Here is a 16,487-nt window from a genome sequence, read left to right on the forward strand (position 1 = left end):
TTTTTCCAGCCCTTCACTTTTAGTCTATGTATGTCTTTATCCATGAGATGGGTTTCTTGTAGGCAGCAGATGGAGTATTTCTGATTTTTAATCCAGTCAGCCAGTCTGTGTCTCTTAATCAGATAATTTAATCCATTGACATTCAATGTTATTATCGATATTTCCAGACTTGTCCCTACCATTAAGTTGGCCATATTCTTTTTTTTTTTCTCTTATTGCTGTCTATCTCTCTTCAGTTTTTTTGGTATAGTACTCCTTTCAGACTTTCTTGAAGAACTGATCTGGAGTTGGTAAATTCTATCAGGTTTTGTTTATCAGAGAATGATTTTATTTTCTTTTCTCAGATGAAGGATAATCTTGCCAGGCATAGTATTCTTGGTTGAAATGAGTTTTCATTTAGCAGTTTGAATATATTCTTTCTTTGCTTGCATTGTATCCAGTGAGAGGTCTGGAGTTAGCCTGATGCGATAGCCTTTGTAAGTGATTTGACGTTTCTCTCTTACCAATCTTAGTATCTTGTCTTTCTCATTTTGGTCACTCTAACTATGATGTGGCATGGAGAGGATCTTCTTGGATTGATTCTACTTGGAGTTCTTTGTATTTCTTGGGTCGGAGTTTTGAGAACCTCTCTAGACTTGGAAAGTTTTCTTCCAGAATTTTGTGGAATAGATTATCGATGCTCTTATTAGTTTCTTCACTTTCTGGAATACCAGTTATTCAGATATTGGGGCATTTCATGGTATCTAGTATTTTTCATATATCATCCTCAGTTTTCTTGGCTGTTTTCTGAGTATTTTTGATAATTTTTTCTAGGTCATTGGTTTTGTCTTCTACATCCAAAATTCAGTCTTCTGCATGATCTAACCTACTTTTGATACTTTCAAGAGAGGTTTTAATTTCCTGTATTACACCCTTTATATCTAACAGTTCCATTTGATTCTTTTTTTATGGTGTCCAATTCTTCTTTCATATTGTAGAAGGACTTCCTCATCTCTTGGAACTCAACGTCTCTTTTCTCTTGCATTTCATAGAATTTGATTACCATAAACATTCTAAATTCTTTTTCTGACATTTCAGTAACATCCTACAATTGTTCCCTACTTAGAGACAAGTTCCAGTGTTCCCTTGCTGGAGATGTACTACTCAATTCTCTCATCCTTGAGGTGCTTCTCTGATTTTTAGCCATTTGATAATGTATTCACTTCTGGCCAATTTGTTGGAGAAGGATTCTGTGACTGAAATAATTTGATGTTATTTTCTCCCTTCTACTATGTCCTCCACTGTGGGAATCACCAGAGGAGTTTTGCAATCAGATTTATGAATTTCACTATTTTTGTAGCCACTACATGAGGTGCAAAGAATTTTCTAAAACTCACAATGTTCAGATGTTTAGCCACTATGCACCTAGTCATCTCTAGGCAGTGGGTAAGGACTGAGCTGTAAAACAGGAAACTAAGGTAAAAGAAAAACAACATAGGCAATAGAACTAGGGAGAAAAGGCAAAGAAAAAGGAAAGTACTAGGAGAAAAAGAAAAAAAAAGGAAAAGAAAGAAATCACTTTACAGAAAATGAAAATGGATTGAGAACAGAAAACCATGCGGCACAACACAGCTAAGGTAAAGATACCTGGCTGCTTTGTGCCCCGGGTGAGGGAAGAAGAGTGAAATTAACAAGAGAAAGGCACAAGCAGGGCAGAAAAGCTGTTTTTTAAAAAAGAGAAAAAAGAAAGAAAAATTTAGAAGGGCAGAGAAGAGCAAGAAGGAGCCACTTTGCTACCTGGCTAACACTGGGGTCTAGAGTTGGGGGGGGGTGTCCCTGCGGGGGCGGGAGGCGGAGCTTCATTGCCCTGAGCTGAACCCAGAGGCCCAATAAGGTGAAGATGCCTGGTAGCAAAAATACTATTTTTAATTATTTGTTTTTATGTTGATTTCATAAATGACCCCAGTCCATAACTAGTGATATTTTACCAGAGGGGGTAAAAAACAAAACAAAGCAATGTTTTATATGACTTTGTGTCCAATAGAGAAACCAAACCAAACTCTGCCAAACAAAAACAACACAAATACTCTCCTTCAGGTCTCATTTCTATACAGATCCAATTTGAGTTTTGAAAAGCCTATAATTTTATTTCATTAAAACTGACATTCCTAATGTGTATTTCATAATCTGATTCTGGGCTTTAGTTCATCATTAAGAACAGGAATTTTTAAATAATGCCATAATGCTTCCTTTTGTTAACAATAATTCACTTTCAGCTCTAATATATTTTGTGAAATTATTTTTATCAACTTTTTACTGTGTACTTATTTTTGTAAGACAAAGAAAAATTGAAGAATTAGCCTTAGTCATAGATATAATTTAAACAAATATGAATATCTTAAATATCTTTAGCTCAATCAAATGTCCATTGGATTTAAATAAATTGTTATTTCAATTATAAGAAAAATCTGAAAAGTTTATACAATACCTGACTGAAGACTGAATACAAAAATTCTAGTATAATTTAGAACTTTATTATACTTTATTTTTTAAGGTTTCATGAACCAGATGAACCCCTACCTTCCTAGTTATGTTATTAAGCATTGATTTTCAGATATGCACATTTCATACATCATTACAGGAATATATTATTTATGAAATAGAAAGGAAAATGAAATAAAAGTTACTTGCACTTGTTAGAGATATGCTTTTGATTCAGGGTGGAGTAGACAGAATAATGACCACATCCCAATTCCTGGGACCTGTGACTATCTTAACTTTCATGGCAAAATGGACTTTGTAGGTGCGATTCAGTTAAGAGTCGGGTTGAGTAAAGAATCCTGGATTATGCATGTAGGCCCAATAAAATCACAAGATCCTTAAGTGGATGTAAAAGGATCAAAGTCAGAAAATTGAGATGTGACAATGGAACCAGCAGTGGAAGTGATGTACATTAAAGATGGAGGAACAAAGTCATGAGTCAAAGGTGCAGGTGCCTCTAGAAGCTGGAAAAGCCAAGAATACAGATTCTTCCTCTATGGCTTCACTTTGATTTTAGACTTTTGACCTTCAGAGCTGTAAGGAAATAAATTTGTATTGTTTCAAGCCATTTGTTGTAGCAACAGTGAAAAATGAATACACAGGGTCCATGGGTTTCCATGCTGTAAGGTTTCTTGAAGTGAAATACACTCATGGTGCTTACATGAGTCTGTTTTATCACCGCTAAGCTGATCCTTAAGTCTTCAGCACAAGATATAAGAAATGAAAAAAAAAAATGGAGTTTCATATGCTCAAAATATTGAGACAGTCTGTTCCTGAAATATAGGCTGACATAAGGACTAAAAAATCTATCCCTTGGTGGGCAAACATCTACTGAACAGAATTAGCAGAACTAGTTGTAAATAATATCTGGGCGGGGCACTTCTGTAAAAGGGTCATGAATTAGATATGAATGCTGGTATAAGAGAATATTTATGTTTCTGATGCAGAAGCTCTTGTGATATTCCCATGTGTACTGATAGAAAATTGAGGAAAGTCTGTTATTTAATTCTTTTTCTTTGGAGACCCTGAACCTTGTCATTTAAAAAAAAAAATCCTATCTATAGTGCTTTTTCTTGCTTTATCCTCTTTTACTGGCATGTATAGTTGGATTTCTTCTTCCCTTTTACCTTTTCTCTAAAGGAGTGTTAGGCTCCTGGGTAAATCTACAGAAGTCAGACAAGGGCTAGGAGTGCTGTTTCTGAATGGAATGTTGGGAAGGGGTGGAATCTATGGGAACAAAGAGAACAAGCTGACCGTAACAATTTTGAGTGCTGGCAAGAAAGATCAATATTTATATCCATGCATCCTGGAACAGTTCTGTCCTTAAATGCTTGACAAATAATGACTCCAAAGAAATAGTAGAGGAAACTGCTTTGCATGTAATATTGGGGATGTATCCTAAAGACTCACTCATTGTTCTCTGAGAACATTCCATATGTTTCTTCTTCTCCTCCATGGATGCTGAGTGTTATTTTTCCTCAAGGTCGCGGTGGGATGCAAAGTTTTCTTTGTCTTGAGAAAAGACAACTTTGCTGCTCTTTTACCTCTATAGAGATTCCCAAGTAGCTATTTAGTCTCATCTCCAATGACATTTGCTAGGTAGGCAGCAGAACCATTCCAGGGGAATATCTATTTGACGCTATTGCTGAGATCAGCTCAAAATAACAATGACAGTGGCTAGTATTTATTGAATACTTATAATGTGCCAAACATTACCTTCTTGAGTTTTAAAGTTACCCTCTGAGATGTGCATATTATGATCCTCATTTTGTAAATGAGGAAACTAAGACTTGGAAAGGTAATTTTCTCACACTCTCACAGGAAGCCAATGGTAAGAGCCCCAATGAAACCTATATAATCTTGGAGTTTGTGTCCTAGTTCACAATGCTAAATGGTCTCCTCCAGCATAATTAACATCAACACACACTCTTAGAATGCCTGCTTTGGAACATCTACGGTCTGTGGCCCTTCTAGATGCCTTTACTTGGTGCTTTCCCTGTTAATAGATCCTTTAAGCTTATTAGATCAAAGCTTCCAGACATTTTAACTAATGTCATGAGTGAAGTTGTTAGCTGGAGAGTGTGATGCTCAACTGGAGGCCTGAGTGTAGGCTGCACTCCCCATCCTGACTAGCACTCTAGAAACTGGGATTCGGTGACCATCCCGACAGAGGCTGGACCTCCATTTTGGGGATTTCCTTTTTTTCTTTTATTTTTGAGAGTTTTTTGCTATAGGGCACTTGCACTCACCAGAAGGACAGAGAAAGACAGAAAGACAGAGATAGAGAGCGATAAATCACCCCCCAGGGGGTTGACCACACCACAATCTCTTCTCCTCCATTCTCCTCTTGGGATCTTGGGCATGCACGCACAAGCACTCATTGTGAGTTTAAGCCACTGGGTCTGGGACTCAAACCACGGTCGACTACATGGGAGTTCAGCGACATAGCCATTACGCTAACTGCTGGTCCCAAGGATTTCCCTTTTTTCAAAGCAGTGTATTCTCTTATAGTATGGGAATAGATATTTAAATTTTATGATATGTTTAATTCTCTTGAGATTAATATATGAAATATAGGTCACTGCTTGGGAAATAATAGAATTTCAGCCATTGAGATAAGGATAGGAGGATGTGGAGGGCTTCCAAACAATTCTGAGATGATCTTACCTGAGGAATTTTTCCTTATCTGGTAGTGGAAACCTAAAACTCCCTCTCATAATCTACCTGTACTTGTTGCTAGTTATTAGATTCTAAATACAACATCACCTCAGGAATGGAAAGAAGAATAAGGAAGAGAATATTTTTTTTCCTAAAATACTGTACAAATTTATTATCATGTATTCATTCATTCCATATTTAGTAGGTGAGTGCTAACTGCTAGATACTGTAGATACAGTAGGAAACATTCAATAGATGTCTTATCTGCCCTTGTAAAAATTACAGTCTACTGAGAACAGGGGACAAAGCCATTATTTGACTAATTATACAAAAATTACAAATACATAATAGCACCAAAGCACTACAAGGAGAAAAACAAATAGGGACAAGCAGATGGCATAATGGCTAGGTCACTGGACTCCCATGTAGTCGACCGTGGTTCGAGTCCCGGACCCGGTGCTTTAAACTCCCTCTGGGCGCATGTGTGTGTGTGTACCCAAGATCCCGAGAGGAGAATGGAGGAGGGATTGCAGCATGGCCATTTCCCCCACACCCAGGGGGTTGATTTCTAGCTTTCTATCTCTCTGTCTCTCTCTGTTTTTCCAGGGAGGGCATGTGCCCTATAGCAAAAACCTCTCCAAGAAAAAAAAAAATGTAAAATGAATGAAATCTGAGAACATGTAAGGAACTTGCCCATATCAGGGAGGGGAAGGAGGCCTGCCTAAGTTAGTGAGGCTTTGTGATGCATATTATTTGACATAAACTGAGTCAAAAAGTTAGGTAAGAATGATTGAGTAGAGTGAAGACCATGTTCAAAGGCCCTGTGGCCTGCAGAAGTGCGAAACTGGAAGGTCTGAAAGAAGTCTGGGGGCTGGAGTGGAAAAGACAAAGGCAAGAGCAACACAAGACGAATATGGGGAGCTAGACATGTGGGTCCCAGAAGGACCAGGACTCACGTGCCCCAGTAGGAATGGTCTCTTGTTTTTTCATTGCCAGAGGGTGCAGGTGCTCACCAGAGAGACAACATGATCACACCACAATCCTTTTCCCTCTGTTTCTCCATCACAGCACACACATGTACACACACTTCCTGGGTTTTACAAGCCTGGATTTGAACCACGATTGGCCATGTGGGATCTGGCTCTCTATATTCTGCACCTAACCACTTTGCTATGTCTGCCCAGTCATAGCTTCTAACACATTCTTGGGGGGAAGGCTTCTCCTCTTTCCTGTTCATTCTTGTTTTTTAAGATCATGTCTCAAAATATACTACTGCTTATAAACCCTTGTCACAGGTGCTTTTTGGTGGGAAAAAATGCTAAGAAAAAATTTTAAATTTGTATTATTTGATTTTAAATACTTTAAAAATTTTGTATGTATATTATACTTAACTTTATATGGCAGACGATATAGACCTTTTATTTATAGTAATGGCAGTTATCTTTAAAGTTTTGCCATAGGTCACGTATACTCACCAGAGAGAAACACAGAGAAAGAGAGAGAGAGAAAGAAAGAGAGAAATCGCCCTCGCAGAAGGCATGACCATGCCACAATCCCTTTTCCTCCAGTCTCATTTCTGGATTTGGGGCATACATACACATGTACCTGGTGATTTCCTCAAGCCACTGGGTCCGGGACTTGAATCACAAAGTCAGCCATGTGAGATCCAGGCCCCTCAACCACCACACCACCTGGCTGACCCAGTAGCAGTTATCTTTTGAAAATAAAGTATGTTAAAGTTAAAATAAATATGAGATCAATAACATTTCAGATGGGACTTGGACTATCACAGCAAAGATTATGAAGGTGTTACCTGACTGTCTGGAGTTTAGGAAGCCCTGCTCTGAAGTATAGGGCTGGAAATCAGCCTAGTGAGTTCTTGTCAAACAGGCCTTTATCCTGTGAGATAGTCGCCAGTTATTTTAAAAGAGAAACTGCATAGGCAACTGGAGATTAAAAACCGAAAGGTTTCTTGCAGTATAGAAAACTAACATGTGGAAAATATTCATTTTTGGATATTCAGTGTCTTCAGTTTTAGGCCACAAATTATTGGAAAGGAGTAGAAAGGCGAGGGAAGATAAGTAAACTATGATGAAAATTTATTATTGTATATTTATTGCCTGTTGTCAGATGATTTTCACAAACAAACAGTAAACTTCCTGTCTAACTTGTAACACACACCCTACGCACATAAATCAAGTATCTCTAATTTTTGAACTCTTTCTTTTATATATCAACGTATATTATGCCTACACACACATGCATATATATATGTATGTTTACATAAAAAATAGGTGCATACCATGTATCCTGTTTTGTACAATTTTTAAAAAGTATTTTCTATCAGAGCATAAAATTTTAGCAAAACTGTATTGAGGTATAATTTTTGTGCCACACATTTCACTCAGTCTTAGTACATAATTTAATGCAGATAGCAGTTTTAAATGTCTGTGATGAACTTCTCTTTTATTATTATTATTGTCTCATACTTATAAAAGTTCCTCAGTAAGAAGAAGATCTGATACAGTGATTTTGGAATGAGAAATAATTACATTTGTACTAACAATATAACTTGAGGGAAACAATTTTTATTCACTAAATATCCCTAGATTTCTTTTCTTTTTTTTCATTAACATTAGCTGCAGTCTTCAAGTCTGCAATTTCTTTCAAAACATGAAAAATTTGACACCAACACTAAGACCATTTGAGGACGGAAATGCATGTTTTAATACAGACGCTATCTCAACAGGAATTTGTGCGGCTGACTGTTTCTGATGTCCTGACCACCTATGTCACAATCCTCATCGGGGACTTTCTCAGGGCATGTTTTGTGAGATTTTGCAATTACTGCTGGTGCTGGGATTTGGAATATGGATATGTAAGTACGATGTTAATGTTTCTCATATTAGGTTTGTGTGTGGGTGTGTGATTCCATGTTTACACAATGCATGTGAGCAGAAGTCAACTCGGCTTTCAGTGGGCATGATCACCTTTTTAGATAAGAGATCAGTAAGTGCAGCTAGAATTTAAAGGAGGTCACACCTGAGTGTGATGATTTATAATATTCTAGTAAATTTAGTACAGGATGGCTAAAGGAATGGACCTTGACTTCTCCATTAAAACATTGACTCCGTAAATCTTGGTCCCAGTTCAACATCCACCCCGTGAAGCTTGCTGACATTTCTTTCTTTTCTTTTCTTTTTTCTTTTTTCTTTTTTCCTTTTGAAGAGGTTTTTGCTATAGGGCGCATGTGTTCGCCAGAAAGACAGAGAGAGACAGAGAGACAGAAAGCAAGAAATCACCCCCTGGGGGGATGGCCATGCCGCAGTCCCTTCTCCTTCATTCTCCTCTCGGGATCTTGGTCACACATGCACATATACCTGGCATGAGTTTAAGCCACCAGGCCGGGGACTCAAACCATGGTCGACTACATGGGAGTCCAGCAACATAGCCATTATGCCAACTTCTGGTCCCAGGCATTTCTAAAGTATGGTAAGATGGCTACCATCAACTGCATATCTGATTAATTCCTTTGAATTCTACCGAACGTCTGAGCAATTACCAGGGGCCAATCAGTGCAGTGGACAAGAGGATAAAAGGACTCAGTAAACATGGTGCTTGTTTCATAAAGTCTAATGAGAGCCTGACGAAGACACAGACACAAGGCTCTGGAAGTGTCAGGGAATGCCCAGTCTGCTGACAGGGTTCTAGTAAGTGATGGAGCTGAATTCTGGCAGGGTGGCTTCTTTTTCTGGAACAATGGCACAGGTTTCCCTGAACTTCAACCCCATGGGTGCTGACCCCATCACCTATGCTCAGCCCCAAGTGCCCAACAAGTCTGAGGGTAGTGGCAGACAGCACATAGTCCTCTGAGGTCTAACCTATCACCAGGCTTCCCTGCTCCTTTTCTGCAAATGAAATTGGCTACAGTTATCTTAAAAAATATAAATTGGGACCAGCAGTTAGCATAATGGCTATGTTGCTGGACTTCCATGTAGTTGACCGCAGTTCGAGTCCCGGACCCAGTGGCTTAAAACTCACGCCGGGAGCATGTGCGTACGTGCCCAAGATCCCGAGAGGAGGATGGAGGAGAAAGGATTGTGGCGTGGCCATCCCCTCTGAGGGGTGATTTCTTGCTTTCTGTCTCTCTGTCTCTCTCTGTCTGTCTGGCGAGCACACTTGCCCTGTAGCGAAAACCTCTCCAAAAACAAAGAAAATATAAACTGGGAAACTGATGGTACTTACTTTCTTAAAATCCCCCAGTGGCTTCTTAATCACTTAGAATACATTTTAAATCTCTTTCTCAGGCCTTCCGTGCCCTCTATAATCTGCCTCTTTTCTTTGTCTCTGAGACCATCTCTACCAACTTTGCTTTTATTTTGTGAAGTCCACAAGCATGAGCTTCTTTTCTATGCTCGGATACAACATGGTCCTTGTATCTGCACTAGGTGTTTTTCTCTCAAGGGCTGCTACTGCCCTAGAACTTCCCATGGAGGATTCCTTCCTGTCTTTAAGGACTCAGCTATTATGTCACCTCCAAAGATGCTGCTCCGACCATTCAATCTAATGTGTTCCATTGGGCACTCTATTTCAACATGCTGTTTTATTTTATCAATGACATACACAACTATTTGAAATTTTCTTTTAAAAATATGCTTATTATTTTCCTCCCTCTGCTAGAGTGAAAGTTTTATGAAAACAGAACTCCTGACCACTAGTCATGTGGCAGGCATTATGTGTCGACCAGCTGATGAACATTGAACCTCCACATTCTCACACCTTCAAGGCAGCACTGTCTATTGACAGAACTGTGAATGTGCCGGTGGGGTCAGTTCTGGCTTAGCGCTTTTGTTGTTGTTTTGATTTTTGTTTTTTGTTTTTTAAGAGGGCATGTTCACTCACTAGAGAAAGACAGAGCAGGGGAGGCATGAGAAAGCACCCCCTCTAGGGCATGGTTACACTGTAATCCCTTCATCTCTTATCTCTTCAACCTTCCAGGATTTGGGGTATACACAAACACACACACACACACACACACACACACACAAACAGCATACTTTTGTTTTTAAGAGGTTTTTGCTATAGGGCATGTGCGCTCGCCAGACAGAGAGTGACAGAGAGACAGAAAGCAAGAAATCATCCCCCAGGGAGGATGGCCACGCCGCAATCCCTTCTCCTCCATTCTCCTCTCAGGATCTTGGGCATGCACGCACACGTGCCCAGTGTGAGTTTAAGCCACTGGGTCCGGGACTCGAACCGTGGTCGGCTACATGGGAGTCCAGTGACATAGCCATCATGGTCCCAACCCCCAGCATACTTTTTATACCACCAGGTCTGAGACTCTGGGACTCTTAACTGCGTGGTCAGCCCTGGTGGATTCAACTGCCTTAACAACCAGGCCAGCTCCCGGCATAGTTCTGTTGAGTCCTTGGTGTCTAAAGCCTCACCAGTGAAGAAATATCCTTTATAGCTTCTCTTCTTCCTATCACGTGCTCTCGAGTCTCTGGACAAGTCTTCCATTCAGGATGATTTTCAAGACTTCAGGCTAGGTCGTCCACCTGACTGTCTGACTTTGAGATGGTGCACTTTATTAGGCCACTGCCATCATCCTCAATGAAAGTGCCTCCCTGGACACGTCATGAGCAGTTAGGTAATGCCCTTCTGCGAATGCCAGTGAGGTAATGCTAGATCCAGTGTGCTTCTGTGTGCTTTGCCATTCCTTGCTATGAGGTATTCAGCTGGCTTGGTTTCATTTCTATTTTCCTTACCTGATTCAGCTCTTCTGAGGCAGACAGAAAAATTGCCTTTTCTTTCTTAGACCATTGCTTTGCTTTTGCTTGCTTTTTATCCCTTGCTGCTTTCTTCTTAAGTGGTAGAAAATTTTATTGCAAATATGAAGTCAATATAACATGTCCTGGATGCATAAAAGCTGTAATGAAATGACTGTAATTTATTATTTATTGAGTGCTGACAGTGCTCTTGAGTTATTACAAAGTCAAGTTCCTGTTTTAGGTCATAGAGCAATAATTTTTTCCCATGTTACCTTTGGAAGGCTCTTTGGAGAAAAGTTCAGAATCAAAACAAGTTTTAAAACATTATTGTTGAATGGTGGATCTTTGATGTAAATCCTATTAGCATTGGCCCACCAAGTGGAAGATTACACAGTTTAGTGATGGTAGATATGAACCATTATGTGTAAACCTCTGTCCTAGGTAATAGGAAACATATTGATATAGAACTGATGTAAACCTGTGGACATCAGAGAGGTTAAGCTTGGGCTTCAGGGGACTAGCAGATGGTGTAGCGATTATGTTGCTGGACTCCCACATAGTTGACTGTGGTTCAAGACTGGACCAACAACTTAATACTCACGCCAGGCACGTGTGCATGAGTGCTCAAAATCCCAAGAGGAGAATGGAGGAGAAGGGCTTTCGGCATGGCCAATCTCCCCAGGGGGTGATTTCTTGCTTTCTGTCTCTCTAGTGAACACATGTGCCCTATAGCAAAAATCTCTCTTAAAAAAAAAAAAAATCTTGGGCTTCGAGATACATTCAATCAACAAATATTTATTTGGTCTATCCAGTATTGCATTAGGTATGTTTGTGTGTGTATGCTAATATTTAAAAACTTAGAGCTCTCATATATACATTTTGGAATGCTGCTCAGCCATAGAAAAAGAGATCCTAGCATTTGACAGTAAGTGGAAAAAAAATGGAAGATAAGTGGACAAAAATGAAAGATTTTCTGCTAAGTGAAGCAAACCAGGCTATCAAAGAGAGAGATTGTATGTCCCTACTTAATATATACCAAATGCCTGCTCTCCATGGTAGAAACAAAGATTCAAAGATATAAAAGCATGGAGAATAATGGTGGATACTAGAGATCATGTGGGAGGAGGGTAGGAAATGAAGGAGGGTAAGCGAAAGGGAATCAAGGAGAAAAAGAAAGAAGCAAAATATTTAAAGGGCACAAATATGGAAAATTCTCTGTTGATAACATGTATAATAATATCTTTAACTAGATCAATATACAGTGTATTTATGCTGGGAAAACTCATTTTGCATGCTGTAATGATATAAAGTAATTGAATGTATAAATTAATGAATAAACTATGAAAGAAAAACACTGAGCATAAAATGTTTGGTTTTCTTGCCTTTCTGATATGATGGAAAACCTTGCAATGTCAGACCCATATTCCTACAAGGAAGAAATTGACAAGAGTTGAGAAACCACTGCCCTCTGTAGTTGGGATATTTATTCTTAAGTTCCTCAAACTCTTCACTACTTTCACTTCGTAAGTTCCCAATATCAATAAAAGCACAAAAGGTAAATGCCATAACAAAAATCAGTTGCAGTGGGACTTTGGGAGAAAAGGAGAGAGGGCGAGGGGTGCTTTAGTAGGAATGCAAGGACATTATGGAGGTGGCATTTTAATGGATTCTTAAATGAGGATCGGGATTTCAGGATTTTGGTGGGGGCTAAGTGTAAGTCAGTGCCTCCAGACAGGCGGTACATGCATAAATGTAAAAACCTGAAATGAAGCTGTTTTGGAGGAGAAGATAATGAAAATTGTTTTTGTTTGGCTATTCTCCTAGACTTGCTAGTTGATAATAAAGGTCTAAAAAGTACCTATCATGAAGGGAAGGAGAACCTAAGATTAGCAGAGGAGATACCTGAGAATTCTTTCAGAAATGAAAGAGAAAAATGTGGCATTTTTGCCACTACAGATACCAAAAGAAAAAAAAAAAAAGACATTGTTTCTTTTTTTTTGCTGTTCAAAAATAATGCCAATTTTTGGTAGGAAATTTGAAAAGTATAGTACAGCTAAATACGAAAGTAAAAATCACAGGTAATCCCACCATAAAGATGAACCTTTTTTTTTTTTTTTGAGAGGTTTTCGCTATAGGGCGCGTGCGCTCGCCAGACAGACAGAGACATAGAGACAGAAAGCGAGAAATCACCCCCCAGGGGGGATGGTCACGCCGCAATCCCTTCTCCTCCATTCTCCTCTCGGGATCTTGGGCATGCACGCACACGTGCCCGGAGTGAGATTTAAGCCACCGGGTCCGAGACGCGAACCCCAGTCGACTACGTGGGAGTCCAGCGACATAGCCATTACGCTAACTGCTGATTCCCAAGATGAACCATTTTTACTATTTGAATTGTACCATGTAATTTTATATACTATTATAAATTTTCTTAAACACATGTACAAATATAGATATATGTGTGTGTGAGGCTATACAGGTAAATAGATATTTTTTCCACCTAATGATAATCATTTCCCCATGCTATTAACTCTTGTTTTATAGCATACTTTCTTCTTTCTTTTTTTCAGGTTTTTGTCATAGGGTGTGCGCACTTGTCAGAGAGGAGAAATACAGAGATATAGACAGAGAGTAAATGAGAAATCACCCTCCAGTAGTGGGTGGCCACTCCACAATACCTTCTCCTCTCAGGATTTTGGGCACTCGCATACATGTGTCCAGCATGATTTTCAAGCCACTGGGTCCAGAACACAAACCACAGTCAGTCATGTGGGAGTCCAGTGCCTTTTTGTCATGCTGCCTGCTGGCCCCGTATAGCATACTTTTTTCTTTTAAAGAACTATTTAATTTTATTTGTTATTATTATTATTTTTAATTTGGCCAGAGGGAGAGAAAGGGAAAGTGAGAAAGCAAGCCACTAGGTTGAGAACTTGAACAACAGTCAGCCATGTGGGAGTCCACTGCCTTAACCACCACACCATCTGCCAGCCGCTAGCATACTTTATAAATGGTTGTATGATATCTTATGTTTGGATAGAATTAATTAATTAGGTTTTTAATTGTCACGAACTGAACTGTGTCATTTTTTTGTTGATATTATAAATGTTGTGATGACATTTATTTATTCTCATGTAAATAAGTAACTTAATAGATATATCTATAATATAATATACAAATATTATACAAAATAATAATTTGTATCCACAAATTATTTCCTTATAATAAAATTCTCTAAGTTGAATTACTTAGTCAAAGAGAAGGTGCCGTTTAAAAATCGTATTCATATTTATTACATTAACCTCTGTAAAACTAAACTCAGTGGACTCCAACATCTGATTCAGAGATCTATAGACTGCTAAGGTTGGGTGGAAGTGTGACATATTCAACCATAATGCTTCTATTTTACATGTGAAAAATTCAGTATATAAATTGAAGTTCCTAAGTTTATGTAGCGAGATAATAAATAAGGATGATGAAGTACACTCTGAACAAAAACATTACATTAAATGTACTGACTTACGTACTGCTTCCACCATAGTATGTTGGATTAAAAGTGATCCTGTTTATTTTTTCAGTTATAGAATTTTTGGCCAAAGTAATGTCACAATAAATCTATGATGATGAACTGAGGTGGGAAATTTACTGGTTTGAAGCAGATTATTAGACTATTTAATGTAAGTTAGCATTTCCCAAGGCATCACTGGGTGTGAAAGTCTTCAATGTCCCCACTAACTGGCTGGGACTGAAGTGGCTTGCTCCCAGCTGCAATGTTGACAGCTCTGCTTCAGCTCAAGGTGAGGCCATTTGTAAACTCTGTGGGCTTTTGGTAGCATTCAATGCACAATGTCTTTACTTTCACTTTAGTGTGCATTGACATCATTCTTACCCTTTATCAATAAAGCAAATAAAGAATATCCAAGAAGGAATGGAATCGATGCAGTTCATGAAGTGAGGGCATTGTCACATTCAGTGTCTTTTTTACAGTTGTATGTTTTTTTTTTTTTTTTGTGGTGTTCTTTTTTTTTCTTTTCTTTTCTTTTTTTTTTTTTCCATAGGGTGTGTGAGCTCACCAGAGACAGTGAAGGGGAAAGTGAGAACACCACCATCTCCCCCGCCCTCCGCCCCATATAATGACCACACCACAATCCTTTCTTCTCCATTCTCCTCTTGGGATTTAAGGCATGCATGCACACATGCCTGGCATGATTTTCAAGATGCTGGGTTGGGAGCTTGAATTCCAGCTGACCATGTGGGAGTCCAGAACCTTAACCAATGACAACACCTGCTGGTCCCTACAGTTGTTGTTTTTTTTGTTTGTTTGTTTTTGTTTTTGTAATAATTATTTATTTGTTATCATCATTTCTTCATTTTTGACCAGAGAGAGACAAAAAGAGAGAGAGAGAGAAAGCCACCAGATCTGGGACTCGGACCATGGTCGACCATGTCAGAATCCAACGCCTTTAACCACCATGCCACCTTATGGGCCCCAGGTGTGTTTTTAAGGTGAAGATAGTTTAATAGATATAATTGGAAAATATAGGATATTAGCTTGCGATATGATGAAGGAGCCTCAAGATTATCAATAAATAAGAGGCATATGATGGACTAAGTGGATTCCCAATCATAGTGTTTTTTTTTTTTTTTGGAGAGGTTTTCGCTATAGGGCGCGTGTGCTCGCCAGACAGACAGAGAGAGACAGAAGACAGAGAGACAGAAAGCGAGAAATCACCCCCCAGGGGGGATGGTCACACCACAATCCCTTCTCCTCTATTCTCCTCTCAGGATCTTGGGCACACACGCACACGCTCCCAGCGTGAGTTTTAAGCCACCGGGTCCAGGACGTGAACCGTGGTCGACTATGTGGGAGTCCAGTGACATAGCCATTACACTAACTGCTGGTTCCCCCAAATAATAGTATGTTATATTTTATGTAGTGCTTATTTGTGTCAGAAACTTTACAAAATACATGTATTATTCCTGTACTTATGCCTTCAACATTGTCAAGTATGCATTTTTATTCCTACTTTATAGTAAACTGAGGTTAGAGGATGTTAAATAATTTGTATAGTACACATAGATGGATAGCAAGTCAGTGATAGAGCTATAAATAGGTCTCAAACCCATGTCTGATTAACTTCAAAGCTATCAGCCAAATTTCCAACAATTTTATTTTTAAGGTTATTATTATTTTTTCACATAGGGCACTTGCACTCGACAGAGAGAGGAGAAGGAAAAGTGAAAAATCACCACCAAAGGGGATGGTCATGCCACAGTCCGTTCTCCTCCATTGTATTCTCCAGATTTAGGGCATGCACGCACACACATCTGGCATGATTTTCAAGCTACTGGGCCTGGGACTCAAACCAGGGTAGGTCCTGTTAGAATCCAGTGCCTTAACAACCACTCCAACTGCTGGCACTCATATTGAATGTTTAACCCTAGAATTGAAAGGACTCTGCCAAAGCAGGAATAATTCATGAGCTCAGCCTATGGCTTTCCTCACTCAAGGTGCTCCTAGGCTTAGACAGGTTACTCGTAACA

The 16,487-nt window shown here is 39.2% G+C and overlaps 1 protein-coding gene across 1 annotated transcript in view; it reads left to right on the forward strand.

Annotated features, from left to right (window-relative positions):
* Positions 1 to 16,487, forward strand: part of TMC1 (transmembrane channel like 1) — a gene marked incomplete at its 5' end in the record, with an annotated part of 129,539 nt that overhangs the window by 90,567 nt on the left and 22,485 nt on the right. The window contains one exon of the mRNA XM_027768365.1: positions 7,928 to 8,056. Within this exon, the coding sequence (XP_027624166.1) occupies positions 7,928 to 8,056 (129 nt within the window). The remainder of the gene's footprint in view (positions 1 to 7,927; positions 8,057 to 16,487) is intronic.

The sequence above is a fragment of the Tupaia chinensis genome, unplaced genomic scaffold (genome assembly GCF_000334495.1).
Source record: "Tupaia chinensis unplaced genomic scaffold, TupChi_1.0 Scaffold146052_1, whole genome shotgun sequence".
In the NCBI taxonomy this organism is placed as follows: domain Eukaryota; kingdom Metazoa; phylum Chordata; class Mammalia; order Scandentia; family Tupaiidae; genus Tupaia; species Tupaia belangeri.